Source organism: Papio anubis, chromosome 9, assembly GCF_008728515.1.
Source record: "Papio anubis isolate 15944 chromosome 9, Panubis1.0, whole genome shotgun sequence".
NCBI lineage: Eukaryota > Metazoa > Chordata > Mammalia > Primates > Cercopithecidae > Papio > Papio anubis.
In genome coordinates this window covers 51,661,041-51,679,221 of record NC_044984.1, presented here as the reverse complement: position 1 = coordinate 51,679,221, position 18,181 = coordinate 51,661,041, and the positions used below count along the sequence as shown (strand labels likewise).

At 57.9% G+C, this 18,181-nt stretch overlaps 1 protein-coding gene across 1 annotated transcript in view; it reads right to left on the bottom strand.

Annotated features, from left to right (window-relative positions):
• Positions 1-18,181, bottom strand: part of LRP1 (LDL receptor related protein 1) — an 85,725-nt gene that overhangs the window by 23,166 nt on the left and 44,378 nt on the right. Inside the window, 24 exon segments of the mRNA XM_031651048.1 lie at positions 136-340; positions 3,656-3,845; positions 5,196-5,573; positions 5,899-6,023; positions 6,114-6,265; positions 6,636-6,762; positions 6,884-7,013; positions 7,190-7,324; positions 7,590-7,721; positions 9,839-9,973; positions 10,324-10,464; positions 10,645-10,794; positions 11,037-11,131; positions 11,222-11,396; positions 11,622-11,849; positions 12,157-12,288; positions 12,570-12,714; positions 12,716-12,815; positions 13,453-13,617; positions 13,798-14,002; positions 14,933-15,130; positions 15,334-15,579; positions 17,045-17,245; positions 17,676-17,858. Of these exon segments, the coding sequence (XP_031506908.1) occupies positions 136-340; positions 3,656-3,845; positions 5,196-5,573; positions 5,899-6,023; positions 6,114-6,265; positions 6,636-6,762; positions 6,884-7,013; positions 7,190-7,324; positions 7,590-7,721; positions 9,839-9,973; positions 10,324-10,464; positions 10,645-10,794; positions 11,037-11,131; positions 11,222-11,396; positions 11,622-11,849; positions 12,157-12,288; positions 12,570-12,714; positions 12,716-12,815; positions 13,453-13,617; positions 13,798-14,002; positions 14,933-15,130; positions 15,334-15,579; positions 17,045-17,245; positions 17,676-17,858 (4,073 nt within the window).

Genomic DNA, 18,181 nt, shown 5'->3' with positions numbered 1-18,181 from the left:
GGCTGGGGCCTGGAGGGACTCGCCTCCTCCCAGCTGCTCCCACCACGTCTGTGCCTGGACGGTCTCAGCTGATGGCTGACCCTGGCCCTGGCTTCCCCTCAGCCGCCCGCCAGCTCACCCACCCCGCAGACTCACATAGCGGTGGGAGCCGTCATACTCGCACCGCTCAATCTTGTCCAGGGTGGCATCAGAGAAGTAGAGCTTCTCGGCACGGTGGTCGATGGCCAGGCCGTTGGGGGTGCGGATATCCTTCTCGATGAGGGTCAGGACATTGGCTCCCGAGAGCGCTGCCCGCATGATGCTGGGATGCTGCTCATTCCAGTTGGTCCAGAACATGAGGCTGGGGGAAGAGGGTCCAGGGATCAGGAGGAAAAGCCTGAGAGGCTACCACAGAGGGTACAGGCCAGGACACGTAGGCACCTGGAACCTGGAGGCCCGCCAAGGCAAAGCAACCTCAGAGTCATTGAGGCCAAGAGTGCCCCAACGCCCACAAAGGGCCCCGCTATTGCACAGGCAGTTCTCACATGAGGTGGCTGAGTGTGAGGGGATGAGGGCCAAGTGTGAGATATTCACATTGCAGTATCTGGGCAGTGACCGTCTACTAGCTAAGAAGAGAGCCAAGTGAGACAGGCTCTAGGGTTCCAGCCCTGGCTACGCCACCACCAGCTAGGTGCCCTTAGGCAATTTGCTCAACAGCCCTATCCCTCAGTTTCCTCCTCTATGAGGTGGGGATGGTAGCACCACCTGCCTTGCAGGGTGGTTGTGAGAGTGGAAGAAGTTAATCTCCATCTTAAGGACAGATGGCACACGCTATGTGAGTATTTCCCAGGAGTTTATTCTTAACTGCTCTCTTCTGTGCAGGGAGGCTGGCTGTCTTCCAGATCATTCAGGAAGCCCTTGTGGAGCTGAGTGTGGCATGTGTCCCTGGTCCTGGGGTATGTGGGTCCTATCCTCAAGGAACCCTCGAGTTCCCTTCTCCATACTTTGAGGCCTTTACATGTTTGGGGTTGGAGCCACCGTTCTGCCTCATAATGGCTCTGACCTCGAATAAGCCTGTCACCCCTCTGAGCCTTGGTTTCCTCTCAGTAAAGGAGGCAATGGGAACAGCCAGCCCCCAATTATGCTGTGCTCCTTGTGGGGTGGAGGAAGGCCTCAAGGCTGGTCAAGCACTATCCTGGGTGTGACAGAGTGATCCTCGGACCACCGGCATTGGATGGTGAGCCCTGGGCCCTCAGTCCCAGAGCTTGTCACTCAGCTAGGACCAGGGCGGGGCAGGGGACTCCAAATTCTCTTGCTCCCAGGCGATCCTTATGCACAGTGGAGTCTGAGACCACCAAGCCACATGAAAGCCAGCTCCATTCTCCAGTTCCCTAACAGGACCTGCCCCTGCCCCCACCCGTGCCTCTGGCCCCCTCCCACCTCCGTCCCTCACCATTCTGGCCACAGATCTCTCCTCTGGCCTGTGAACTTGTCTCCTCATACCTCTCCAGGTCACACCCTTCCTGCCCACCCCCAGCGTCTCCAGCACCATTGAACTATCGCGCCTTCTGCTGGGCTCACATAGGAAAACGGTGCTGCTCTGCCCCTTGGGAGACACTGGCTGCCCTGAGCCTCCACGAGCTCATGAGAAGCTCTGATCTTAAGGGCCTCATCCTGGAGGACAGCAGGGGTGTGTGATGGCTCTGGAATCGGGATGTAAGTTGGGAGGGAGGCGGCGTGTCCCTCTAGCCTCCACAAGGGAGAATGGGTGTCCTGGGGCAGCGACCGGTGATCTTCCTGGCTTGTCAGGATTCGACTTGGCCTGTCAGTCCCCACCAGGGACTCCCACACCTCAAGTGAAACCACTCACACCTGCAGTGAGAAGTGATTTTCCTCCTGGCGTCAACAGACTCCTCCATGTGACACAACTGTGGTCTGGGTGAACCTGCTTCCCAGGAATGTGGCGGGAGGGAAGACAGAGGCTTTCCTGGGGCAGGTGCTCAGTGTCCAGCAACATGGCAGGCCTTCTAACTATCCGACTGTGACTCCACAGGGTCATCAGTGCTCCAGTGCCGACTGCAGGGAGGGCTCAGGGGGAGGCTGGGGTGTTGAAGTCTCCACTGGCCCCTGCCCCCTCCATTGGGGTCCACATCGGCTCCTTCCGATTCCCTGAAAGTGCCTGCTCCTTCTGGCCAGGGGGAGGGCCCCTCCTGCTGGCTCAGCTCTTTCTCCTGGGTGCTGGGACCATGCTCCCATTCAGCCACTCCTGCCATCCTCAGATGTCGGCTCACATGCCTCCTCTTCAAGGACATGTTCCCTGACTTGCAGGCGGGGCCAGTCCTCAGCACACAGCCACAAAGCTCTTCATGACGCCCCTCGCGCTCCCTGCTAGGTCCTCTGCACCTTCTTTGCTCTCAAAAGCCACTCGCTGAATGTGCAACGGAATCCCCTTGGCTCATAGGAAAGGAGCTTGGTGGGCAGCCAGGAGGACATGTCCTCTGGGACGAGGGCAGGGCAGCCCTGCTGGACCCTCCATGGAGGCTCCAGACTCATGAGGTACAGGCCCTGAGGCCATCCCCAGACAGGTGAGGCAGCCAAGGTTCATGAAAGCGGGGACTGGACCTTCGTCATCAGCTGCGGATGTGCCAGACAACAGAGGCAGGAGGAAACAGAGGGCCCTTGAACCAGGTTGGATGTGACTGACACTGGGGTACAGGTAGGGGGAATCTGGGTTCGGGACGCTCACATATCTATACAGCTGCTTTGGGTTGTGTTTACTAGTTTCCTAGTAAAGCTTTTGAAAAACATTCCAAGCACTGCTGAATTGGGAAAAAAATGTTGCTCACATGTGGGCCAGGATCCCTAAGGTGAGGGGTGGCTCACTAGAGGCCCAAACAGCCAGGATGAAGGCTGCCCTTGTGGGAGAACAGAGCAGGCCGACTGCGGGTGAACCCCCCAGGGGGAGTACCCACCGCCAGGTGCTTCCTGCCACCTGTCCTGGCTTGTGCTCCTAACTCCTCCGCACCCTGACCTCACTTCCCGGCTGGGTTCAGGCCTGCCTATGTCCCATGGTGTGCAGAGGTCCCCTTCTGTCCTCCCTGTCTTGAATTTGTTTTTCTTCAGGCTTTTGCTCAAAGCACTTGCCCTGTCCAAGCTGGCCTTCCTTGTCTTTTCCAATCCCAGACTCTGGGCCAATCTACTGTCTTCATGAGACCTGTGGTCACCCGTATACAGCCCTGTGCCAGTTACCATTGCTTCCCACAAGTATGACTTCTCAACCTAGCTAAGTGGCTTGAAGGCCCAGCCCGAGGCTTCCATACGACGGGTTCAACAGACATTCTTTGCCTGAAGCTTTGGATCCCAGAGCTAGAGGCCCTACCCTGTGCCTCCAACATGGTGTTCTGATGAATGAATCAACCACAAAGGCAGAGCGTCCCCCACAGTCCTCATGCTCCCCTTGGTGCAGACAGCTGAAATCTTAGCCAGCTTGTACCACAGAAGAGGAACCTGAAGCTTAGGAAGCTTTTGCAACTCCCCCCAGATCACACAGCAGGGAAGGGTGGAGCTCAAGTGAGGGCTTGCCTCTCCTGCACCCCAACCTGGGTCTGCCTGGGGAGTTTCTGCCGCCCCAAGTCCCACCTCTCCCCACTATCCCCATCCCCAGGCAGCAGCTCACTTCTGGCACTCATCCAACACGAAGGCCCGTGGGTGGTCATCTCCGGACATAGTGATGACGGTTTCACGCTCGAAGGCCCCCGGGCGGGTCTGGTCCACTGTGTGGCGCGTGATGGTGGATGTCGTGTAGCTTGTCCAATAGAGAGTATCCCAGCCACGGTGATAGGCCAGGCCTTCCACGGAGCCCACATCTGTGAAGAGACAGGAGCAGCCATTGGGCGGGACGGGGCCAGAGGGCAGCCTGCACAGGAGCCATGGGGGACAGCCTGGGACACGTGCTGTCCTGGCTGGAAGGGGAAGTGTGGCGTATGGGAGTGCATGAGGTGTAGCAGAGGGGGCTCGGGGGCACCAGGGTCTGACTCATGCCCCCAACCTCTGCTGTCCTCACCCAAATGACCTGTGGTCACCTCCCAACCCTCTCCCTCGGTCTTCCCACTTAGGGCGATCGGGCTTCCTGGTGTGGTTGCACTTTCCTGGAGCTGTAGTTCCGCTAAGTTGAGTGCAACATAGATTTCAGTAAATCAAAGCCTACTTGGGCTGTACCGGGGAGCCCCCTACTTAAAAAGACACTGAGCTGGATTGATTATTTTATAAAGCAGACATCTTAAACTCAGGTTAAAGAACCAAGGCACAGTGAGAGACACAGCTGAACAGCAGTGTAAGAGAAAAGACTCGAGCGTTAGTGGTTAAAAGTGATGGTGGCTGCCAAAAGGCCATGCTGTGGTATGGTCTGCAAACAACCAGAGGGGAGGGGACATCCCTTCCAGGGGACTGGGGATTGATCTGCCAGTCTCTCCTGATCAAGCTGCGAGCATGCAGTACCGGGTTTAGCTTCGGATGCTACATTTTTAGACAGACATGTGGGCTGGACTAAGTTGCAGCAGAAAATGTCCCAGAGAAGGCTGAAAGGACAGGTCTGAACATGCAGCACCTAGTTCGGCGCCTGGCAGGTCTTTATGGACCAGCTGAATGAATAAATGAGCAAATGAATGAGTCAAAGGACCTGGTGGTAACCAGGCTGAAGAAGAGAAAATGTAGTGGGATGCAGTTTTCAAAGAGCTGAAAGGCTGTCCTATGATGACAGCCCTGACACTGTAACTGCTCTTTCCAGAGCACACACTCCATCCCCAGCATCACTGAGCTAGGCCTTCATGCGCAGCAGCTCAAGGAATCCTGTCTCACCATGCAGATTAGAAGGCTCAGGTTTGGCAAGAGCAGGAAACTGACCCAAGTTACCGCAACCCCAAGGGACTGGAGCTCAGCCCCGTGTCTGCAGCCTGGGTTTGTGAGCGCTGGGCTCCACAGTGACCTCTGGCTTGTTCTGTGCAGCCCTGAAGGCAGAACTAGGACCAGTGGTGGGAGGAAGATGGGAGCCGACACTGACTCCACATCAGGAGTCATGTAACTGCGGGGGTGCAGTGGGAGTCGGCTGAGTTGCAGCTGCTGGGATTCAGGGTAGAGTGCCTGGCTGGGGTCTGAGAGTGTGTGCTGCTCCCCGCCCCACGTCCCACTTCCTGGGAAGACTTGGGGTCTGGGCTCACTCTCCACAATGGTGATCCTCCTGGAGCCATCGTCGTTGATCTGCTGAATGTTCCCAAAGTGGATGTCGCTGAAGAAGATGCGATTGGGGGTGCCTGGAGAGGTGCCTGCCCGGTAGTCAAAGGCCAGGGCAATGACGTTCTTCATGTGCTCAGGGTCCTCGAAGGGCTGCACGGGCGCATTGAGGTTGCGCTCATCCGACAGGTGGATGCTCTTGAGAATGGTGCGCTCCGAGTAGAGCAGGTAGCCAGCGTACTCGCGGCACGATGCTCCGTCTTCAGCCAGCATCCCGTGGGCACAGGCGCAGGCCCGCTGCCCACGGCCCCGGTACAGGCACAGCTGCTGGCACCCACCATTGGCCACCGCGCACACGTTCGTGCCTGGGGGAGGGGAGGGTACAGAGGGCAGGGCCTGCCTTGGGAAAGGCTCGCTGGTGCCTTTGTCATCCAGGCTTTGGCAAAAGTGCTGCCCTCTGCCTCAGTATTCCCAGCTTGGACGACCTTCCAGGGCCCAGAGCCCAATGTCTAGATCTGTCCCGGAGCACATCAGCCTTTCCTCCCCATCCCTGGGTCTCTTGGGCCATCAGAAGGTGCCCCATAGGTCTAACTTGTCTCCTGGCCCTCTCACGCTGGGTTCCCTGGGGAGCGCCCTCCCAGGCCAGAGTCCCCCTCACCTCTCCACTTCAGCCCAGAGCCCCGGCCTCACCTTTCTGCCGGTCCCGGTTGAAGACTTTGATATCTTTAAGCTGGACACCGATGCCGGTTCGCAGGGGCACGGAGTCTGTGGCATTGTCTTTGCTCCCTCGCTTGATAGAGCCGTTGGCGTGAGTCCTGAGGGAAGGACAGGTCACAAGAAGAGCGTCAGTGGAGCGGGGAGGGAAGGAACAGATCAGCTGAGGAGGCCAGGACAGAAGCCCTCACCTGTCACTCCAGTAGATGAAATCCTCAAACACAGACACTGAAAACATGTCCATGTTATTGCTGGACAGAACCACCTCGCGGTTCTCACCCGTCTCCAGGTCGATCCGTTCAATCTTGTCTGTCCGTGCATCACACCAGTACAGCTTCCCATCCTACAGGCCAGAGGCACCCACCTCACCTCCAGGGCTGAACCCACTGCCAGCCCCATGTCCGGGGCAGCAGGGAGTGCGTGGGCCAGAGTGGGGCCCTCAGTTCAGCCTCCCCCCCTCACACACTCCTGCCCTCTGCCCTGCTGATAAGGCAACATCCAGGCATCCTTCCCCTCCCCTACTCCCCACTTCTGAGTGACCCCTGCCCATCATCTCTGTGGTAGCAGGAGTCCTACTCTGGGTGCAGGGCTGGGCCGGGAGACCCCGTGACCTCCCTTGGGCTTCATGTCCTCCCAGAATGGGCTCATCACAGGGAGGAGGGGCCTGGGTCAGGGGTCTACCATCGGCTCCAGGGCCAAGTTGGCATGCGAACCTGGTAGTCCACTGAGATGCCATTGGGCCAGCTGATGCTGACGTTGACCAGCACCACACGCTCCGTGCCATCTAGCCGAGACCGCTCAATACGTGGATACTGACCCCACTCAGTCCAGAACAGGTACCTGTGGGGTAGAGGGGAAGTGGGGGGTCAGTCCCCAGACCCTGGGGAGACAGGGCCTCATCAGCATGGGCCATGGGCAGAATGACAAGGCCAGACCGGAGCCAGTCTGTCCAGCTCCTCACCCTTTCTCTGGGTGGACGGTGATGGCCCGGGGCTTGTCTAGACCCTGGGAGATCACCACGTAGCGGAAGGAGCCATTGAGCCGGGCGACCTCGATGACATCGAAGCCCTGGTCCGTCCAGTAGATGTTGCCTAAGGAGGGAGTTGGTGGGGCTCAGGGAGGTTGGGTGAGGACAGGTGGACCTGGTGTCCTCCAAGCCCCCAGGCACCCCTGTAGCTCCTCTTCCTGCTCCCACCAACTCCTCCTCCCCCCACATCCCCCAGTCCTCTGCCACACCTCAAGCCCCACAAACCCACCCACTGCTCACCCGCGATCCAGTCCACTGCGATGCCCTCCACGCGGCCAATGCCATTGGTCACCACGTCTTCACGCCACGTCTGGTCCCGCTTGGCCCGGCTGATCGTGCTCAGGCCCATGTCCACCCAGTAGATGGTGTCATTTTCTGGAGTTGGAGGAGGTGACATGGGGATGACCAGTAAGGCAGGGGTAAGGCGAGGGGTCAAAATCTCACAAGGCTCAGGACAGAGGTGAGAGAGTGCCGGAGGGGTCAGGTGCTTGGAAGGAGAGGTGGAGTCGGGGTGGCAGCTGTAGCAAGTGCCCCACCTCGGGCCGATTCAGGCAGCCTCTCACTGGACCCTCAGGGCACACCACACTACCCCTAAAGCTCCCACGCCACGCCCAACTCCCTCCACCACTAAATGGCTCACCAGCATGGAAGTCGATGCCGACAGCCAGCGAGGTCCCAGACACTGGGACCAGGGCATCTGACTTGTCATTGGGATCCAGAGGAATTCCCCTGATTCCTTCGTGCACAGAGTACAGGAGAAAGGAACCCACGCCTGAAACACAAGGACACTTAAGGCATGGGTATCGCCAACACTCTCCCCTTAAGCTTGGTTGCTGTCACCCTCCAACTGTTCTCTGCTTTTCCTTTGATGTCTTCCCCCGCCATCATCCCTATCCTCCACCCAGCACACACACCCTAGCCTGAGGTCAGAGCATGGACCGGGAGGAAGCTCACCTGGCTGGTAGCTCTGGGGAACCACCTGCAGGACCCCTAGCCACCATGAGAGGGCAGCAGAGACTCGGATTTCTCGCCTTGTGCTCTGCCCTCCTCCATCCAGCACAACCCAATCTGCACCCTGCAAGTCCCTTAGGGAAAGTCTGGGAGTTCAGACCAGACAATCAGGACTAGGTGACTCCAAAATCTAGACTTCCAGTTTGGCGCTCAGCCTGATTCTAGTTTCCTCTTTGTCCTCCCTCTGTCTGGTCCATGCCACACCCTCTCTCCAACACTTAAAACTCAACCCCATAAGGTCACTCCTAAGCCAGTCTCATTACCCAGTTATCCCATTTCTTTTTCTTTTCTTTCTTTTTTTTTTTTTCATTTTGTTTTGTTTTGTTTTGTTTTTTTGTTTTATTTTTTTGAGATGAAGTTTCGCTCTTGTTGCCCAGGCTGAAGTGCAATGACGCAATCTTGGCTCACCGCAACCTCCATGTCCCGGGTTCAAGTGATTCTCCTGCCTCAGTCTCCCGAGTAGCTGGGATTACAGGCATGTGCCACCACGCCCAGCTAATTTTGTATTTTTAGTAGAGACAGGGTTTCTCCATGTTGGTCAGGCTGGTCTCGAACCCCAGCTTCAAGGTAATCTGCCCGCTTCCGCCCCCCAAAGTGCTGGGATTACAGGCGTGAGCCACCACGCTAGGCCTTTTTTTTTTTTTTTTTTAAATTGAGGTGGAGTCTTGATCTGTCGCCCAGGCTGGAGTGCAGTGGCGCAATATTGGCCCACTGCAACCTCTGCCTCCCCGGTTCAAGCGATTCTCCTGCCTCAGTCTTCTGAGTAGCTGGGATTACAGGTGCCCGCCACCACATCCAGCTAATTTCTGTGGTTTCAGTAGAGACAGAGTTTTGCCATGTTGGCCAGGCTAGTCTCAAACTCCTGACCTCAAGTGATTGGCCTGCCTCGGCCTCCCAAAGTGCTGGGATTACAGGCATGAGCCACCATGCCTGGCCCAGTTTTCCCATGTCTTGAGGCACCACTACCCATGCATCTCAGAATCCTCCCTTGCCTTTATCCCTTTGATACAGCATGTCCCAAAGTGAATCCCCAAATGGGCCCTGGTTGCTCAGACTCCATGAAAAGAAGAATGAAGGTCAAGCGAGTTTTGGAAAACCCCAAACACTTGAAAAATTCTTAGCACACATAAACATATTCAAGGCTCTGAGAAGTTCTGCAGCACAAAACACTCTTAAACTTTGTTCAACTCAGAATTTCTTTTGGTAAAATCTACCCACATCAAAGAGGGAGGCTCCTAGGAATGCACTTCTGGGAAATGCTGTCCCCCCGGCAAGCTCATAAATGAGTTAGCAGGTTCTTGTGAAATGGGTCTGAGTTTCATTCCTTTTCTTCAACACTTGCTGAGCCCAGCCCAGGCCCATCATCTCCTCACACTCCGATTACTCCTGATAGCCTCCTAACTGGTTTAACCGCCTCTGTTTCTTCCCCACCACCAATGCAGTCAGGTTGATCTTCCCCAAACATCACTTTCCAGGCACTCCTGGCTGAGAACACAGGAGCCCCGCATAGCTCACAGCCTTATCTCCAGGACTTCCCCACACTTTGCCCACCACTCTTGGCTGGGGCCCCCACACACACCTTACGTTATGTATAGTTCCCTCTCCTTTGAGCCCTGCATCCACATCCTACTTGTCCTATAAAACCCAGCTCAGAGCATGCCTCTTCCATGCAGTTACCACTGATCTGCCTGCTGACATCTATTTTTCCAAAATCCTACTGGAAGCACTGGAGACTCATAGCCACTTCATGGTCCAGTGTCCCCTACACCATGAATGTAGTCTTGCCCCCAAGGTAAGAAGAGAAAGGTAGGGCTGTAGGGTAGGAGGAGTCAGGGTTGGGGAGCTGGGACAAGGCTGGGAGGAGAGCCAGGCACTGACCCTCACAGGCCTGCTGGCCACTCCGGAGGCTATAGCCGGCTGTGCACATGCAGGAGCGGGTCGTCTCTGACGTGGGCAGGCAGAGCTGGGAGCAGTCACCGTTGTTGACACTGCAGGGGTTGGTGCCCTTATGGTCTGGGGGCAGGTGGGAGGCAGAGGGAAAGGGTTAGGTGGCCCTCCTTGGGACCTCAGGGTCAGGCTTGGGCTGCTCAGAAACAGGATGGTCACTGCCTTCACCCTGGACCTAATGGGGGTCACCACCCCACCCGGCTCTCAGGTTTTCTGTCCTCCTGGGCCCCTGGCCTTATGAATAGGGCTGCTGGGAGCCTATAAGGTGCCTTTGTGAGAAGGAAACAAGGAGTCTCTTTGGGTGGTGGGTGCAGCCTAACCCACTTACTCCCTTGCCCCGTGGACCTGCAGCCTGCAGCTCTGGAGCCTCCCCTGTTACCCCTGAGACCCCAGCGGCCGCCTGGCCTCACACCTACCCAGCTGGATGCTCTCGTCATAGACCTTCATGTGCATCACCAGGGTGGTGCTGTTCCGCAGGACAACGGAGCCCGAGCCGTCGGCCTTGCTGCATGTGCCCATCTTCTCCGACACCTGATCTGCCCACCACAGCTTGTCCCCTGGGGCAGCAGGAGGGGATGAGACCCTTGGGAAGGCCCCACACCCAGCTCTCCTGAAGGGCTCATTGGCCCTAAGTCATCAGGCCCCCCACGTGGTGAGATTCTGCCCCAAGCCAGCCCGTCTCCCAGGTCTGGCCTGGCCTGCTCTGCGTCATCTCTGTTTCACCCAGCAGCCCTCACCCATGATGGCCAGGGCGGTGGCCTTGCCCAGCTGGCTCCGCATGGCTTCGATGACCTCCAGCCCACTCCCATCCAGGTTGCAGCGGTTGATGGTATGGTTCCCGGAGCTGATCCAGTAGAGTTTGCTTTCAGGGAAGTCAATAGCCAGACCTGGAAAAGGGGGTGTCACTGCCAGGGAGTCTGGCTCAGGGCTGGGAATCCAGGGATAGGAGCAGAGGATATGTGTGTGAGGATGTGTGGCTGTGCGTGGCGGGGAGGCGAGGGGGCAGGTGGTGAGAGCAGGCACTAAGCTGAGGCTCTGGGGAGGCTGAGGGGCACCTGAGGTACCCTGTGAGCACCTCCTGGTCAAGGAAGTAGGGAAGGGTTGTGGGGGTGGGCAGGGAAGCTCATACCCACGGGGCCCTTCTGGCCACTGAAGAGCAGGGTGCGATTGCTGCCGTCCATGTTGGCCATGCTGATGTTGTCACCATCGGTCCAGTAGAGCTTCCTGGGGGGAGAGTACCAAGAGGGAAGGGTCAGCGTCTTCTTCTTCCCAGCCCCACACCCCATGCTCCCTGGCCCTGGGCCCTAGACTGACCCACGCAGAGGGTGGACGACAAGGCCATGGGGCTGCTCCAGGCCCTGCACCACTGCGTTCTTGAAGGAGCCATCCAGCCGGGCCACATTGATCTGCTTCTTATTGGTGTCATAGCTTGTCCAGAACAGGTTTCGGGAGACCCAGTCCACAGCCAGCCCATGGGCATTTGGCAAGTCTGAGGGCACAAGCAGGGAGTCGGTTGTTGGGTGTCTGCAGGGCAGTGGGTCAGGAGGGGAGCCAGTGTGCTTTCTGGAGAAAAGGGATCAGGAAACCAGGCTGGAGCACTGAGGGGCAACAGGACTGGGAGAAGGACCACTCGGACCAAGTAGACCAGGGTTGGGAGCAAGGGGTGGGTGGGGGTGCCCATGTCCACTGGTGGGCATCCAGGGCCGGGAAGAACCTGCAGAGACGACTGTCTCCACGCCTGTGCCATTGATGAAGGCCCGCTTGATGGCCTGTGTCCGCACGTCAGACCAGTACACACGCTGCTCACGGGCATCGTAGTCTAGCACTGTGACGTTGTCGATGTCGGGCACCGTGAAGGAGATGATGTAGTTGTAGTAGGGGGCATCCAGGTCCACACCTCGGATCTCCATCTGACGTGCGTACAGCAGGAACTTCTTAAACTCTGTGGGGCACGGGCTGGTCACTGAAGGCAGTCCCTGCCTCTGTGCTTCCCACCCACCTGGTTTCAGGCCCTGCCTTCTTCTGGATCTGTCTGTTTGCTACTGGCCCTTGGTTCCATGGACACACCCCCCTGGGTGCAGCCTCCCTGGCAGACCTGTAGCCCCTTCTCACAGTGGCTGTCTCTTGAGCCTCTCCTATTGGGACCCTCCTGACTGGGACTCTGCCTTCGCGGACAACCAGGAGCCTGGGGCCTGCAGCCTTCCCTTCAGCCTCAGTTGCTCACTGGCTCTGGAGGGAGGGGCTCCTACCATAGCAAGTAGTTTTGTCCTTGTGGAGCTTCATGAGGTGGGGGCAGGCGCAGGACACGGTCCGGTTGTAGTTGATGAGACACAGGTGGGAGCAGGGGCCCCGGCCCCCATTGGCCTCACAGGGATTGGGAGCTGGGGGCAGGGTGGGGAAGAGAAGAAGCCAGAGAATCCTGTGACTTGCTGCTCCCTACATGGACCACCCCTCCCTCACCCACTCTCCTCCCCCTGTTCCAGCAGCCACTACTGCTAGACCCTCCTCTGCTGCTAGACGGTGCCTCTGTCAACAACCGGCCCACCCCTGCCGTCCCAGCACACTTGCTCCTGTTCTCACTGCCCTCTCCTCTCCTAAGAGCTTCTAGAGCTTCTAAAGAGGCTGCTGGCTCCCTTCTGGCTCGAGGCCCTGAGCCGCTTACCCATGGGCTGGCGGGAAGGGTGGTACACCTGCAGGTCAAAGGGCTGGGTGTTGGTCCTCTGTACCACAGTGACATTGTGGCCGGTCCACTTGTTGGCCTTAGCCAGCGTGTTTGTTCGCCAGTCAGTCCAGTAGACCTCCCCCCCCGTACAGCGTCACTGCAAATGGGTGCGACAGGAACTCGTGTCCCCGAAGCACCTCCATGTGGCCAGAGCCGTCGTAACGGGCTGAGTAAATGGCATCTGACCTGAGAGCATGATGGAGCAGAATGAGGATGCCAGCCGGGATCTCAGCCCTCAGAGCTCTGCCCAGGCGCCCATCCTCTGGGCCCTGGCCACAGCCCTCCCAGCGAAGAGCACAGGACCGTTCCCTCCCCTAAGCCCGGCTGGCCAGAGCAGATAGACAGAATGACCAAGGTGTGAGAACCCAACAGGTCCAGGTTTCAGCTCTCAGGCCCCAATTCCCAAGCCACAAGGGAATCTTTCAGTCACTTCTCCCCAGGGCTGCTGTCAGCACTCAGGGCTTTGATGAAAGTCAGAAAAATGCACCCTCCCAGGGCAGACCAATTAGAAAGAAGTTTCCCCTCCCTCTGGGCAGACACAGCCCCAGCAGAGGGAACACAGGGAGCGGACAGGTGAGTGGAGAGGACGGTACAGTGTGAATAACCACAGCTGACGGCCCTGCTTCCGCCTCCTCTACCCGCCCCTTCCCCTCAGCCCCAGTCTCCCCATGCCCCTCCGTCCTTCTCCTGTGCCCAATCCTTTGCCACCGTTCCTAGTTCTAGATCCCTTGGGCCTTCTCACCACCCTTGTCACCACAGTTCCTTCCCCACCCTGTCCTGGTGCCACAGACTTGGGCCTCCCCAGGGCATAGAGGGCACTGACCTGGCGTCAATCCAAAGGATGCGCTTCTCCAGGTAGTCCACGGTGAGCCCGTTGGGCCAGCCCCCGGAGCCGGTCTCCCGGTGCACGGTGCGGCGCCCGGCCCCACTCATGGAGGCTGCCTCGATGCGGGGCAGGCTGGCATCCCAGTCTGTCCAAAACAGGATCCTGGGGAGTGGGGAGGGGTTAGGAGGGCTAAAGTTGGGGCCCTTGGGGAGGGACTGTAGTGGGATCCTAGGTAGAGGGTGGGAGGAGGCAAATGGCACTGAGAAGTAAGGTGTCCCTGGCCAGGCTGATGGGACTTCAGGGGGGCCATGGGGCCAGGAGAGGGCTGGGCAGGGTCCTCACCCATCCCGGGGATCCAGTGCGATTGCCCTTGGGTGCTCAATGTCACCGGCCAGCAGAGTGGTCCGGAGGGTCCCATCCAGCTTGGCCACCTCGATCTGGTCCAGGTTACTCTCCACCCAGTAGATGTTGCCTGCAATCCAGTCTACAGCCAGGCCCTCAGGTGTGGCCAGGCCGTACTGAATCACCACCTCAAAACTAGTCAGGGCTGGAGAAGAGAGGGCAGTGAAAGGTTAGCCTTTCCTGGGGAGCTGTGTATGAATGTGTGAAATCCTGGGAGCCCTCGATGACCCACCCTCATCCCTGGAACCTCTGCCAAAGTTTCTGATGTGCCCATATTCAAGAGTAGGACTCCTATTGTCTCCCCAACTTTTTTTTTTTTTTTTGAGACAGGGTCTTTTGTCACCAAGGCTGGATGCAGTGGCATGATCATGGCTCACGGCAGCTTCAACTGCCTGAGCTCAAGTGACTGCCATAAAGATTTTTCCACGCTAACACATTATGTGTGTGCCTCATTGTTTTAGAGACTGTTGCACAGTGTGAATATCATCACAGTTTACTTAGCCTCCCCTTGTTGATGGAAATTTGTAATGGTTTCAAGTTTTCCTTATTACAAACAATACAAACTTCTCTAGTAAAATGTGGCTCTTCCAAGTGTTTACTCAGATGTCACCTTCTCAGGGGACCTTCCTTGACCACACAACTGAAAACAGCCTGTTTTGATCACTGCTTCATGCCCACTGCCCAGTGTGTACAGTGGGCACTCACTCACTATCGCGTGTGACTGAAGGAAGTCTGGGGTGCGCCATGCTGCCTGGGACAGAAGGCAGGGTTCAGGTACGCCTCTCCTAAGTGGCTTTTTTCTTTCAAGCCTGCAATTCTAGATCTGGGGAGCAGAGCTCCAGGCCATTCCAAGGTAAGGGTGATCATTTTGTTAATTATCAGGCTGGCAGTTCTGCTGACGATAATTACGGGGCGTCAGGCATGGAGACCCACAGCAAAATCTAACCCAATTAACAGAAGTGTGGGGGATGGGGGAGCTAAGCCTCTGCTTTGGGGCCACTTGGATGGGACCTGTGCCCCTAGCGCCTAAGTGCTCCGCCTGTGTGCATCCCGCCTGGCAGCAATCGGTAGTCACCTCCGTTGTCCAGCAGCTTCCCGCGATAGATCTTGTCCTCCACCACGTCGGTCCAGTAGAGGGCGCTCTGGCTGAGGTGAAAGTCCAGGGCGATGGTGTTGCGCAGGCCGGGCACCAGGACGCTGTAGTCTCCTTTGTGAAGATCGATGCGCCGGATCTCATGCCGGTTGGAGAAGATGATGAACGGCTTGAAGGGGTCTGGGGTGGGAGGGATGTGACGGGGTCAGCAGGGGGCTAGCTGCCTGCGTGCCACCCGTTTGGGCACAGGCAGGTCTCTGCTGGTCCCGGCACTGGGGGCTAGGGTGGAAAACTCAGCCTTTGGCACCTGGCCGCCAAGCCCAACCCACTGCAGCTCAGAGGCCTGCCTCGGCCTGCCCTGCCACACCTCACTGTTGTCTCACCCAGGCTGCGGCAGCTCTCCCCATCAGGCTCCAGGACCCAGCCCTCGTAGCAGGAGCACTTCACGCTGAACTTGTTCTGGTCGCACTTTTGGCTGCATTTGAGATGCTTGGCACAGTAGCTCTGGATCTGGCAGGTGTGGTTGTCGGGCCCCAGCTCCATGCCCAGAGGGCAGGAACACACAATGCCTTCGCCAGGTGCCACTGAGCAGTTGTGGCTGCAGCCACCGTTATTCAGAGAGCACTGGTCTGGGGGAGGGGCAGGCAGGGAACAGACCCAGGGTCAGAAGCTGAGAGGAGGCAAGACCACAGCCCTGCTGGGCCAAGTCTGGGGCAGCCTGGACCAAGTCCTCGTGCCCTGCCTACGGCCCTATTTGTCTCCATTCCTGCTGAGCTTCAGCCCAAGACTTCCTGGGCTCCCTCAGGACCAGAATTGGGACCCCTGCACCCACCAGCTGGCACCATACCTCCCCTTCCCACAGGGAGCACCCCTCAATAGCTCTGTCTGGTCTCAATATGTCCCTCCCTTCTTGGGCCCAGGGCGGGGGCCCCAGCTTTTTGCCTCCCTGGGAGGGACTCTGGGAGGTCCTTAGGTCCAGTCTCCTTGTGCTGATCTTTCCTGATCTGGAGGGGTTTGGGGAGGGGTGCGGTAGGACCTATCCTGCCCTGGGTCCTTTGGCACACCCTGGAACCTGCCAGCCTGACGGACGGCCTGTAGGCAGTTCTCCCAGCCAGTCCCTGTGGCCTTATCTTCCACTCCTCCCTTCCAAGGAACTGGGGGCTCTGCCTAGCTAACAGGACCAGATAAGGCTGCTCTGCTCCTTATCCCCAAGTCACACCACATGGTCCTCCCTGACTCCTGGACTCCCCCAACCTCATTTCTTTTGGTTTTGAATGGGCACCCTCCTCCCCTTGCCTTTGTTTGTTTGACACAGGGTCTCGCTCTGTCGCCCAGGCTGGAGCACAGTGGCAGGATGTTGGCTCACTGCAACCTCCGCCTCCCAGGTTCAAGCGATTCTCCTGCCTCTGCCTCCCAAGTAGCTGGGACTACAGACATGTCCAGTTAATTTTTGTATTTTTAGTAGAGACAGGGTTTCGCCATGTTGGCCAGGCTGGTCTCGAATTCCTGAGCTCAAGTGATCTGCCTGCCTCAGCCTCCCAAAGTGCTGGAATGCCAGGCATGAAGCCACCGCACCTGCCCCCATGCCTTCTCACTCACTCTGCAAGTTCTGCCTGTCCTTGGGAATCCCATGCAATCCCCACATCCTCCAGGAAGCCTGCCCTGACCATCAGCACTCAATCCTGGTGTCTTCGTCTCCAAAAGACCACTCCACACCTCTCTGTGGTATGTATGTGGGCGAGGGGTCCATGTCTCCACAGCAGTTTAGGAGCTGTGCGACCTTGGCCCAGATCTGGGGGACCACTATGGAACCCCTCTATGCCTCAGTCCTCCCATTTGTAAAATGGAGAGAACAGAGCTCCTGGCCCTCAGGGATGCCTTGTGGATAAACTGCTCTAATGGTGTGGCTCGCTCACCACAGCGCCATGGGGAGCGCCAGGTCCACACAGGCTGCTGGTGACCACTCTGGGTGCTGCTTGCCTGCCCGGCTGCCAGAGCTGCTCTCTCCTAGACTCAGGTCCCCCCCAAGACTGGCCTTGGCCCAGACTCCTACCCAGCCACCCTCCCCACCCTTCTCCTGGGACCAGGTCTCACCGCAGAGCTCGCCCTCATCTGAGCCGTCGCCACAGTCGTCGTTGCCATCACACAGCTTGTCAGGGGGCAGGCAGACTGAGGTGTTGTTGGCACAGGGGTGTGAGGGTGGCCTGCAGGCCAGGGACTCGCAGTTCTCCTCATCTGAGTTATCCTCACAGTCATTGTCGCCATCACACACCCACGCTTTGCTGATGCACCGAGCTGAGGGACAGGTGCATTATGAGGGCCCAGGCCTAGGGACTGGGGCTCCCCCTGCCCTTCCTTCCAGGCCCCATGGGCTTCTCTAATAGGGTCAGGATTGCAACGCTGTGGGGTCCACAAGGAACCCTGAGGCTTTTTGGGTCAGATTCACATAGGCAACAAAGAAGGCAGGAATCTGCAGCAGGAGGTGCTGAAGCTCAACTCTGGCAAGGGTTTTGGCTCCTGGGCTCCTCTGTGCCGGCTCTGGCCCTTCATGCCTTCCCCCACCCATGATACACAAGCTTCCTCTGGACTGCCTTTTGCCTTGCACTGTCCCCAGCCCCACGCCACACAGCACAGTGCCATCCCCCTTGCCGCTACTCTGCTCTCAACAGGGTTTCCTCCTGCCCACATTGTGCTGTTCCAGATGCCCTCCAACGCTCCTCTTCACCTGAGTCCTTGCAGCCAAACTTGACACTGGGGTCGCAGACGTGGGTCACTCCCTCACAGCTCTTCTCGTCGCTGGAGTCCATGCAGTCAGTGTCCCCATCACAGCGCCACCGCAGGGGGATGCACAGTCCATCCAGCCGGCACTGGAACTCATCAGTGTGGCAGCCACCAGGGGGCCTCGTGGCTGCAGAGGGACAGGAGAGGGCCTCAGGAGGGAGGGGTTGCCCAGGTCAGCCCTCCTCATCCCTGCGCCCTGCAACCCGCCCTGCAACCCCGGTATGCCCAGCCTGTGGCTATGAGCAGAGGCAGGCCTGGAGAGTCTGCTGAGTTTTGCTGACACTCCTTGGAAGCACCAACTCAGTAGTAGAGTCAGGAGGCATCACACCTCCAAGGGCCCACAATCATCTCATCTAATCCCCACATTGACACAGGAGATGTCGACTGGAGAAGCAATTTGCTAAGGCCTGAGCCCAAATGCCCACCACCTTAGCCTCTATTTCATTCATT